This window comes from Gossypium hirsutum, chromosome A08 (genome assembly GCF_007990345.1).
Source record: "Gossypium hirsutum isolate 1008001.06 chromosome A08, Gossypium_hirsutum_v2.1, whole genome shotgun sequence".
Classification (NCBI taxonomy): Eukaryota; Viridiplantae; Streptophyta; class Magnoliopsida; order Malvales; family Malvaceae; genus Gossypium; species Gossypium hirsutum.
In genome coordinates, this window is record NC_053431.1 from 117,116,016 (window position 1) to 117,127,329 (window position 11,314).

General features: G+C 32.4%; 1 protein-coding gene across 1 annotated transcript; it reads left to right on the top strand.

Annotated features, from left to right (window-relative positions):
• The first annotated feature begins 3,753 nt into the window (after positions 1-3,753).
• Positions 3,754-10,717, top strand: LOC107926977 (ubiquitin carboxyl-terminal hydrolase MINDY-1). The gene is made up of 12 exons (XM_016857927.2): positions 3,754-4,193; positions 4,644-4,762; positions 4,852-4,958; positions 5,048-5,135; positions 6,295-7,369; positions 7,628-7,682; positions 7,794-7,875; positions 8,046-8,126; positions 8,848-8,952; positions 9,036-9,085; positions 9,375-9,492; positions 10,135-10,717. Exons 1-12 carry the CDS (start codon positions 3,947-3,949, stop codon positions 10,216-10,218), a joined length of 2,211 nt encoding a protein of 736 aa, XP_016713416.2. The 5' UTR covers positions 3,754-3,946; the 3' UTR covers positions 10,219-10,717.
• Positions 10,718-11,314: the final 597 nt, after the last annotated feature.

The following is an 11,314-nucleotide window of genomic DNA, read 5'->3' on the forward strand; positions in this document are numbered from 1 at the left end:
CAATTTCACATATTTCTATTCGTTGTGATAGTGAGGCTACTCTAGCAAAGGTATATAGCCAAGTATATAATGGAAAGTCTAGACACATTGGATTAAGACATAGTTATGTCCGACAATTAATCTCTGATGGAGTGATCACTATTAATTATGTGAGGTCAAGTGAAAATTTGACGGATCCTTTGACAAAAAGTCTTACTAGAGATGCAATAAAAAGGACCTCAAAAGGGATGAGACTCAAGCCTATTAAGTCACCCATGATGGAAACTCGACTCAATGCTTGGTATAACGTCAAGTCTTGAGTTCAATGAGACAAAGTACATCATTAGTATGTGACTGTTAGCACTATATATAAATCCATCCTAAGATTAAAGTGCTAGGTACCCGTAATGACAAGGAAATGATGAGTAATGTACTCTTAATGGACCCATAACATAAATATGTTAAAGTGTTATAATTACGGGAACACTCTTGATGGGATCTACCTATGTGAATGAAAGTGTGGCCGCTTCTAGGAGCTCAAGGGCTTGGCTCCGACAGCACTCATGAAAAGATGACATAAACACATGGCCATAATAGTGTCTCTAGATACTATGTATTGACCGATGTTGAAATCATTATGTAAGATGTGTTCAGTTAATCAAATGAAATAGTTGGTTCAAAGCTTAGTCTACCATGCGATTTCGATTAACTTTAACATGTTTTCACTAAGTGAATGTTCAATCGTAAGATACCTTCATTTATGCAAATTGATTTCCAAGAATATCAAAATCTAAAATATTTTGACAATAGGGGGAGATTGCTAGAACATTTTCAAATATTTATAGTGTTCCAATAATTATAAATGAATGGGTGTAATTAATCAAAAATTATATTATTTGATTTTTAAAAAAAGAATTATAACTATTTAAATAATATTATTTGAATAGTTATAATTAAATGAATAATTATGTGTTTATTTTAAAGACATTATTATTCAGAAAGACACCTATTGATGAAAGATGTCTCTATGAAAAGATATGAAAATTCCTATAAATAGGAATGAGATTTTATTTGGAAATCGTACCAACAAATTCTAATATTCTTTCTTTCTTTCATTTTCTAATATTTTTAGATTATTCTATAAAGTATTACTGTAGAAATCTTTTATAGAAATTGAGTTTCTTGTCATTCATTGCTCAGTGTGTAGTGGGCTATTCTCGTCAGTGCAAAACACAAATAGTCATTGGCTTCATTGTATCCTCGAGGTTAATTTACTTGGAACTCGTTTGCACACCAAAGATAGGTGGAGGCAAATATAACATTAAAGATAGTGGTTTGATATGCGCCTTAGAACCTTATCCTATTTCTTTTTCTGTTTGAGTTCCGTGTGTTCGAAATTTTTCTCACATCAGATTTGTACTAACATTTTGCACAAAATAAAATTCAGCTTTATAACAATCACATTACTTGTTTCGTACAATTTTGACCTCAACATTATGCATAGTTGGTGCGTGAATATTTTATAATTTATTTAATACTATTTATTTAATATTTAGTACTTAAAGAATCGGATACCGGTATCCACCAATTTCAATAAAAACCCAAACATCCACTTATGCGGTATTGCCTTGTTTTATATCGAAGAGATTAAATGAAGGTGTGTACCATTTTCTCCACGTTGCTCATATTCGTTTTTATAAAAAGAATAAAAAAATCTCTATCACGAAATAAAAACATTTAAAAAAAAAGAAAAGAAAAGAGAATATCCATATTTTTATTGTGTGGATGGCCCAAATCTCGACTGTTATTTGCTAGGTAGTCTGACCAGAAGCTGGGCTTCAAATAGCTGTGAAAAGGGCCTCAGTTTGGCTGAGGCCTGAGGCTTGATGGAGTAGTGCCGCAAACTGTCTAACGCAAAGCTTAAAAGAAAAATCATTCTATTTAGATTGTTTATTTAACTAAAAATGATTTGGTAATTTTTTTAAAAATAATTTTTCAAAGAAGTTTTAAGTAAGACGTATAATATGAATTGTATGAGATTAAGGGTGTTTGTTTTATTGGTGTGTGCAAATTGTTTTAATAATTTACTTTATAACTAAGTTTTCTAAAAAAATATTTTAGTAGAAAAAATATCTATTTAATAAATAAAAGTAAAGTTATAATTGTGGCAATGAATTACGCCTTGAAGACGTAAACAGTGGCCGGCGTAGTGTAAGTAATGAATGGTATAAATATAGGTGCCTAGATTAAAAGATTACCACGTAAATAAACTGCTTCACATATTTATAAAGATATGTCAACATTTGGTGATAAGCCAAGACCTGAAAACAATGATTGGTTGCTGGCTCTGCCTTTGAGAGGTCCATCACCAAAACTCATATCCCGTTTGGTTATTATGTGATTTATTGGTTTGGTTAGCAGGGTGGAATTTGGAAAGGCCGAATCAAAGACGAAAACCTAAGCTTTATTCGGGATAATGGGTCTTCAAAGTCAAAAACCAACCAACATCAGCTACCGAAATAAGAAAGCCGGAAATGGTAAATTCCCCTTTCAACTAAATTATTATTTATCACATAATTACATAATTTAGTTTTATTTTTTTAAAACAATCTAGTTCTTTTTTATACAAAGCTTAGTATTAACTATAATTTTACCTCAACATTTAAATAAAAGAATAAATCTGCTTAAGTGTGTTTGAACTCACATTTTTTTTACATTGATAATAATATTAATATCAACTAAATGAAGATTTTATCCACAACAACAATCTAATTTTTAAATTTTCTTGTAATAATATTTAAAGTGCATTTAATATTACTTCTAAAAAAATTTTTTGAAATAAAAAACATTACTAAATAAAATACTTTTAAATTTTTTAAAAGTATTTTTAAGATAAAATTTTTTTTTACAAAATTTCTTTTTTAACTAAAAACAAAAACATAAAATTTTAACTTTTACTCAAAAATCTTTTTTATCTAATAGATGTGGCATCAAAATCGGGGAAAAAAAACCTAATTATGTGACTAATATTAACCGTTACTAATTTGACCATTTTTCCTTTTCTTGGTTGCTAAGGTATATACATATCATTAACTTGAAACACATTATTATATATATGTATAAATAAATTAAATTCTCAAAGTCAACACCATAACATGTTACATGATTGACATGAAATTCGAAATTTACTCATGAATTTTTTGTCCAAAATCATTTTTCAACTTAATAAATTTTTTTAAGTATAGGTAAAAAATTTGAGTTTGAACAAATATCTCCCTTGGTTACTTTTGTATAAAAATAAATGAAATTCTCATTTTTCTTTGTTGTAGACACTAATAAAAAATATTTATACTTCAAACGAGTTTAAAATACTATTAAATATATTTTGTTTACTTTTAGTATATCATGAATATATTAACCTCCTAAATCATCTTATACAATTTTGTTATTTTACTTGTAAGAGAGTGAATAATAATCTTATATTTAATAAAAAAATATATGAGATTTTTTTTATAATATACATGTTCGGGGTTTATTATTATCTTTACTAATAATATTGTCTTTAAAATTTGGACTTATATTTTTTTTTAAGTGTGTAATATACTTTATTATTAGATGCAACCATTTAATGAGATTTTAATAAAGTAGGAAAATTTAAAGTTTGAATTCTAAAGTATATAAATATGTATAATTCATTAAATATCCAAATTAAAAAGAAAAAAGAAAATGAAAACATTGGTTTTGCCGTCAAAAATAGAAGAACCTTATAATGGTTCACTTTCTTTTCGTTGAATCGCCTTGCTTTTTGTAATTGTCACTACATAGGGCATTAAGCTTATAAAACACTCTTAGAAAGAGAAACTCGTGTAAATAAACACTTTATATTTTTCGTTCTTGTTTCATCCGGTAGTAATATTTCTCCGTGATCAAATTGTTTCAAACCAAAAGTAAAAAAGAAAAAAGAAAAATGGCCGCAGCTGCTACACCTCCTCCTGTTGCTGCTGATGCTTCCTCTTCTTCTTCTCCTTTGACTTTGGCTTCTTCGGCATGTGAATCGGAGGAAGTAGCAGTGAACGAAGGACAGAATCAGGAACAACAAAAGCAAGACGGAATTAAAGAGTGCTTGCACAAGACTAAGCCAATCCAGTTCTTAGGTCGTACTACGCCTATTATTCTCCAAAACGACAATGGACCTTGCCCTCTCCTTGCCATCTGTAAGTCCTTTTTCTTTCCATTTCTAGGGTTTTAGATTTTGATTGTTTTCTAATTGTATTGCTTAGGTGATCCGGATTGGAATTTGTTTAGATTTTTTTTAGTTTAATCTTTGGTTGACTTCTCAGGTTTGTAGTTTTAGTGAAAAGGAAGTTGGAGAATTTCGATTTGCGTATTGATTGTTGCCGGAGCGATTTATAATCGATCTTTTTGATCATTTGGAATGTTCTGATAATCTTTTAATTATTTACCGTTCCTCCTGTTGTTTGTGGAAAACCTTGGACCGTGAATTGAAGTAGAAAAAGGAAGATTTTGGGAATGACATTTTCTGTCTGTAAATTGGATTTGAAACATGATCAAAAGTCTAATTGCACTATATTGTTAATTTTATGCAAATTACAGTTGGAGGTAATTAAGTTTTGAAAATGAACACTTGTTGGGGGCTGTGACAGGTAATATTCTCCTTTTAAGGAACAATTTGAGCCTGAGTGCTGATATAGCTGAAGTTTCACAGGAGAAATTGCTCTCACTGGTAGCTGAGCGCCTGATTGATTCTAACAGTAATGTCAATGTAATTTCTTTCCTTTATTATGCTCAGCTCATTAAAAAGCTTGTTGCTGCTACAGTAGGATGATACTTATATATCCTTTTGGCATATAGAATAAAGATGCAGGGTATGTAGAAAACCAACAGCAGAATATTGCAGATGCTATTGATTTACTTCCGCGCCTTGCTACAGGGATTGATGTGAATATTAAATTCAGGAGGTTAGTCTTTTCATCTCTCTCTCCCTCATTTTTTTTCTATAAATGGCTTCTTTCTTCAGTTCTTATTGAATTATGTGTACAACTTGCAGAATTGATGATTTTGAGTTCACTCCAGAGTGTGCCATATTTGATCTGCTTGATATTCCCCTTTATCATGGCTGGATAGTTGATCCCCAGGTATGCTTAATGCATAGCAAGTATTCTCAAGCTAATAAGAATCGTGTATTCCAAAAGAAAGAATTGCATTTATATGTTGTTACTGCCTTTGTTGATTATATAACTGTTGTCTGCATCTACATCATTTCATATCAATAATCCTGCCACGCTCCTCATGTTACTCAAGGAAGCTTGTTATGTGCCTAGTACATAGGTTAAATAAGATTCTCAGTATTCTTGGTCCCCATGAATACTGCCAACAGACTAAAATCTTCCCTTTCTGACCGATTATATGCCTTTTGGGTATTTACTTCATTATAGTATGAACTATTATTTTACTATTTGTAATAACGGCGCTTTAATGGCTTTAGATATAGCAGCTGTAAATATGATTGTGTAGAAAACTGCAGCTGGACAAAGGAGCATTTGCTAGTGCACCATAAAGCATATTGAATTCTGTTATTCTATCTAATTTTCCAAGCTGGGGCATCAATAGTTGAAAAAATGTGCCAAAGAATGTATAGTTTCTTGTATGATCTTGACTATGGCTCTGCTGTATGGTCAGTGGTACATAACATCCATATTTTTAACAATCAAGACAAATATGAGTAACCCTTGTACACAAAATCATGTTTTCAATTGTCCGAGCAGCTTACCTCCAGATGAATGAGCTAGGTAGTTGGGCTCTTGATGGACTGATTTGTACTTCATTGTTAACAAGGGTTCATATAGGTTTTATGACCACAAACCATTTCAAGTTGAGTCTGTAGCTTGTTTGGCTAGACTTTTGTGTTATGGTTCAAGTTATATTAGACATTAAATTTTTTTGTGTATCAAATTTCTAATGTTTGAGATAGATTAAGTCCCGTTATGGATATGTTACATGCATTGCTTTATGGGTTTTCTGATTATGCATGCTTGTATGTTCATTTATAATCAGATTGTATTGCTTGCTTTTCTAGATTATTATATATATATTTTTTCTTTTCGTATTATACATCTCATTTCTTATAGCCATTTATATCACTGTTCTGTTATTTTCTGAGACGTCCATCCTGCTTAGATCTGGCTTACAAGGTTTGGACCTGCACATCTTGATTTTCGATTAATCGCACATTATGTAGTACAAATTATTTGGTCTAGTATTTGATGGTTTATTGTCATGGTACACATGTGCCAGGACTATGAAACTGCTAGTGCCATTGGGTCAAAATCCTATAATGCTATTATGGGGGAGCTTGTCGCATTGGAAACTCGAAATATGGAGATTTCACCCAAAAACAACTCTGAAGATTGTGTGGATTTTGCTGCTGCAACAACTGCCACTCTAGGTGTTCCCTCTCCCTGCCTGTCAAAAACGAGATCTTTTGATGATTCTCCTCATTCTGTTTCTGACCAGCAAAGCTTAAGAAAAGGGGATCTTGAGGAGGAAGCAGAGCTAATGAAAGCCTTGAAATTATCAGAGGCTGAATTGCCAACCTCAAATGGTGATCCTGGCAGTTTAGATATAAGATCGTGTTCAAACAACCCTGTTTCTGTAGATTCTGTAGATAAACAAGAGGGGGACAGAAGTGCTGAACATCAGAACTTGCACCAGCATGAACCATCCTTTTCAGATAATTGCATTTCCTTGAGCAATAATAGTGTTGGTAAGACGTGTTTTCAGACCGTCTCAAAAGAAGAGTTGCTAAAGACTGATGATATTAATCAGGATCAGTCATTTTATGTTAAATCTGGGGATATTACCCTTTCTAATGATGTGGTCGAGGAGAATAATGTTGAAACAATGGTTGTTAAGGGGAGTAGTGCTGATGAATTGCTCCAGATTGAAAATGCAGTTACTATTTCTCTTGCAAAAAATACTGCTTCTGCAGATGGAAAAAATACTGAAATTTCACAAGGGGGTGGAAATATTGAGATACAATCCACATCTGCAACTGATGCTCTTGACATTCCAGATAATGTGAATGGTTGTGACACGACTGAAGAATCATCTGTGTCTTTACAGAATGCTGGTTCAGATTCATCTAGTGGCAGAATACATCATTTAGATGTGCCTGAAGTGTTCACTTCTAGTCTTGATGGAAGTGAACCTATATATGAAGGTGAAGACTGCATATTAGATTCAATAACAACAACATATCAAGACCGGGAGCCTATATATGAAGGTGAGGTAATTCTTGCAAAACAAGCTGGCAAAACAGCTGTGGAGGACTCCAATATGAGGTCTAAAGATGAAATCAATCTGCAGCAAGGTTAGTAGGTGTACCTTATCAAAAATGTAAATCTAAAGTGTGGTTATCTTTCTTTGTTGTGTTTGCTATTTACCTTTTGCTCGTTGCTTGTTGCTTCCTCAAAAATTGTTATAAGGGAAAACTAATGTACTTGCTTGTTCATTTCAGTTTTTTTAAATTGTTAAAAGTACTTTTTTATCCAAATGGACTTTTTTGTTTAGATATTTTCATGTGTTTTATGTGAGATGACCTAGTATTAACTTCCTTAGTGCTATACAGGGGAGTTGATTGGAAACTTCTTGAAGAACAATGCCAGTCAGTTGACCTTTTATGGGTATGTTGAGTAGCTTTTTATCGGTTTAAAAATCTTATTTACTTTTGAGTACATTATAGTTTTATGGCATGAGGAAGCTTGCCATTCAGTGACTATTAATATATTTTGCAGGCTTTTTTGCTTACAAGATGGTCTTAAAGAACGAGAGCTTTGTGTTTTCTTTCGTAATAATCATTTCAGCACCATGTTTAAGGTTACGAACTGGAGTGACTTTTTCTGTGACTTATTGCTTATAGCTGTCTATGAATTGCTAATTATGCTTGTAACTCTTGAACAAATTTACTAAATTAATAGGCCAATTTTTCTACCAGTTTCTTTATTGCTCTATTTTAATTATTTCTTGGTTTGATGAAACTCATGCAGTATGACGGTGAACTTTATCTTTTAGCTACTGACCAAGGCTATCTAAATCAGCCTGATTTGGTGTGGGAGAAACTAAATGAGGTAAAATTATTATCTTGAGACCTTAACCAAGAATCATTTCTTTGAGTTTTGGGTGTCATTTATGTTGTACTCAAACTTGGTAAAGTTGGAATATTTATATGGTTGCTTATTTGAAGTCTCAAAGTATATTGTTTTTCTTGAAGTTTGTCATGATGTTTAACCGGTCTTTTTTGCTTTAGCATTATAAAGTAATGGAAAACATAATAAATGAGCGAGAACAAAAATCTTTGCCCGTCAGTGGTTTTAGTCTTTGGAAAGGAAGTTCTAGCTATAGCTATGGTCTGTGGATTTTCCTATTTGTCGATTGTAACAACTATAATATGAACAGAGGGAAGAATATTACCCCTGAATTTACATATTGTGCTTTGAGAAAAAACTAGATCTTTCTCCATGCTGTGCGGTAAACAAGTTCATATGTAAACAACCATACCTTAAGTAACAAGAAATAGAAAACTGCTTTTCAGATATAGATTTTTCCTTGTTTATCCATACTCCACAGTACTAATAACTTTAAATGCTCTTTCATTAGATGATGCATTTTCTCCATTCTTTTATATTTTTTGCCCTTTTCAACTTCCTAATATGATAAAAAAACTTTTGAAATTTTTTTGCTAAATATATTAAAATTTTAAATTCGTACCTTCTTACTGTTGTAAATCTATTTCATTTCTGTTCTTGGTTCTTTTGAGTTTGGTATCCAAAACTTTACCCGTGCTTTCAGGTCAATGGAGACACACTATTTATGACTGGCAACTTCAAAGAATTCAAGGTGGATAGTCATACCAATGGTGCTTGGGATCAACAAAATGCCATGGCTAGTACGGCTGTATGTATATCCCTTTGGCAAGAGTATTATGAATGTCTATTTAATGACTTTAGTGAAACTTACATACGAATTACCTTCTGCAGGACTATATTGCCAGCATTGATAATGCAGCACAAGGTGGATTGGATATAACGTAATTATACCAACTTTTGGTTATGTGTATTTGCATTATTTTCTTTTTCAATTGTTTCTCTTGATGCCAGTACTTTCTAATTAGCCTCAGTGATTAATCTTTTTTACATATTGGAAGTCATTCTTTTGTGGATATTAGACGTTTGATAATATTTCTGAAATGTTGTATCCCGTATTTATCATTTGGAAAGCCAGTTGTGTTAAAATATCTTTTTTAATATTTCTTGCATGAATTAAAATTTCTATAAACATATTTAGTGGTTATTGATTCTACGATGATATCACCACAGCTCAGATTTACAGCTCGCAATAGCTTTACAACAACAGGAGTTTGAACAACAGCCACAGCGTCAAAATGTGCAGCAACCTCCGGTTGTTGGTGGTTCAAGATTAGTAACAGGTCCCCAGGTATCTTATTCCCTTTTCCTTCTAGATATCATGAAATAAGTATCATATTAGTTTCTGATCTCCAATTCCTGGCCCCTGCATCTGGAATGTTTGCATTGATTTGTGGTGTGATGGGCTTTCTTTTCTCAAACTCAGCTGGACTGACCTGGGCCTCTAAGGCTTTGCTTAGCGTGAAGGATAGGAAAGTGGTTATGAATTTTAATAGTTTTTTTGGGGTACAAGAATTTTCCATCCTCAATTCTTTCCAACTTTTATACAAGGCAAAACGTCACTGACATGAAAACTATTGTTGTATAATAATATTATTTGTTCAGAAAGGAAACCGTTTTGATGGAAGAGATATGCCTATAGTAAGTATATCTGAAAGAGTTGAATAATAATTGGGACTAAATTGGGCTTTCCGTTAGTACCCTAAATGCTAGTCTGACTTGTATATAATCTAAACAGTTGCCTGAAATATGGAGAGTAGATGGTATGACTTTAATAGGCTTGTTATGACTTATAGGGTGTGTTTAACAACTATTATGAATGAATCCTTTACTATTATTATGCACTTCTACATTAGATAGAGCGACTTCAATTCATAGATCAACTTTGTTTATGGAACATTAAATTCTGAATAAAAGAAGTGGCGTCTTGCAGGTGCCAAGAAACAGCGGAAGGAACCCGTCATCTTCAATGCCAAGGCAAGATGCAAAATCAAAAGAAAAGTGTATTGTGATGTGAGGTTGGTTGGTTTTTAAAGCATCATTCAGGAAGAGTCTTGGAACTGTAAATGATTTGTGTCTTGTGGTTCAATTGGTATTTCAACACTACTAATAAAACCCTTGATTAACCGCATACATACTGTGATTTTAGTATGAGGGAAGTAATTTACTGTAAAAAGGGGGGAAGTACGGGGGGCAAAATTATATCATCAGTCCACGGCTGCATCATCTATAGATGATTGATAAATCAAATGGAAGTTGGGTGGTCCCAATTATAAGGAAGGCAGGTTGAGCATGTTATTGGTATTTATGTGATTGGAATGGGTGTGTGTGGAAACAGGAGAAGCCATGGGGAACAATAAATTGAGATGAGGGATTTGGGACAGGATGGGGGAGTGATGGTGATGTAGCGTAAAACAATTTGACAGACAGCATTAGGGATTTAAGTTTTGAAAGAAAAGAGTGGGATGGATGGGATGATGATTATATATAAATGCAGGTGTAGGGTGGTTTGATCTCTTTCTCTCTCTGTGCCTCTGGTCAAAACTCGATTTTCATCTTCCAACTGGTCAAACATAAATTGGCTTGTTGTAGTGTCAGGGTCGACCATTGGTTTTGGGCCTTATCTTCTTAAAATTGACTTATCACTGGACGCCATGAGCGACAACAATATATACATATCATAAGAGACTGCTCAATTTAAATGTTTCTAATTTTATATATTACTATTTATATCTTGAGAAATTATCGTGGCGTTTCTTAACATTTACAAGTAAACTAAAAGCAAAAATGGTGCATTTTTTTTATGCGAAACCTAAAACTATTCGGAACTTCATTTTAATATTTGAATTAGAGGATAAAAACGTTTGAATTCGTGTTGTTTTACATTGAAAATAATTTGGATTTCAATTGAGTTGAAATAATATTTTTATATTTATTACTATCATTGTTGTTTGCTGAGTTTCTAGTTCTATTTATCTCTCACTGTATATGTATAATTTAGAGAAACATTATTTTATGTATTTAGTGCTTGAGAATTTTAGATCAAACAAATAATTAGATATTTTTAATATATTTAAATTTTGTTATTGCACAATGATTCGATTAAACCAAAG

Excerpts from the sequence above, each read along its gene's own strand:
- LOC107926977 (XM_016857927.2), top strand. The coding sequence starts at position 3,947 with ATGGCCGCAGCTGCTACACCTCCTCCTGTTGCTGCTGATGCTTCCTCT. Across the intron at positions 4,763-4,851 it reads ATTCTAACAGTAATGTCAAT|AATAAAGATGCAGGGTATGT; the intron begins GTAATTTCTTTC and ends TTTGGCATATAG. Across the intron at positions 9,493-10,134 it reads GATTAGTAACAGGTCCCCAG|GTGCCAAGAAACAGCGGAAG; the intron begins GTATCTTATTCC and ends GGCGTCTTGCAG.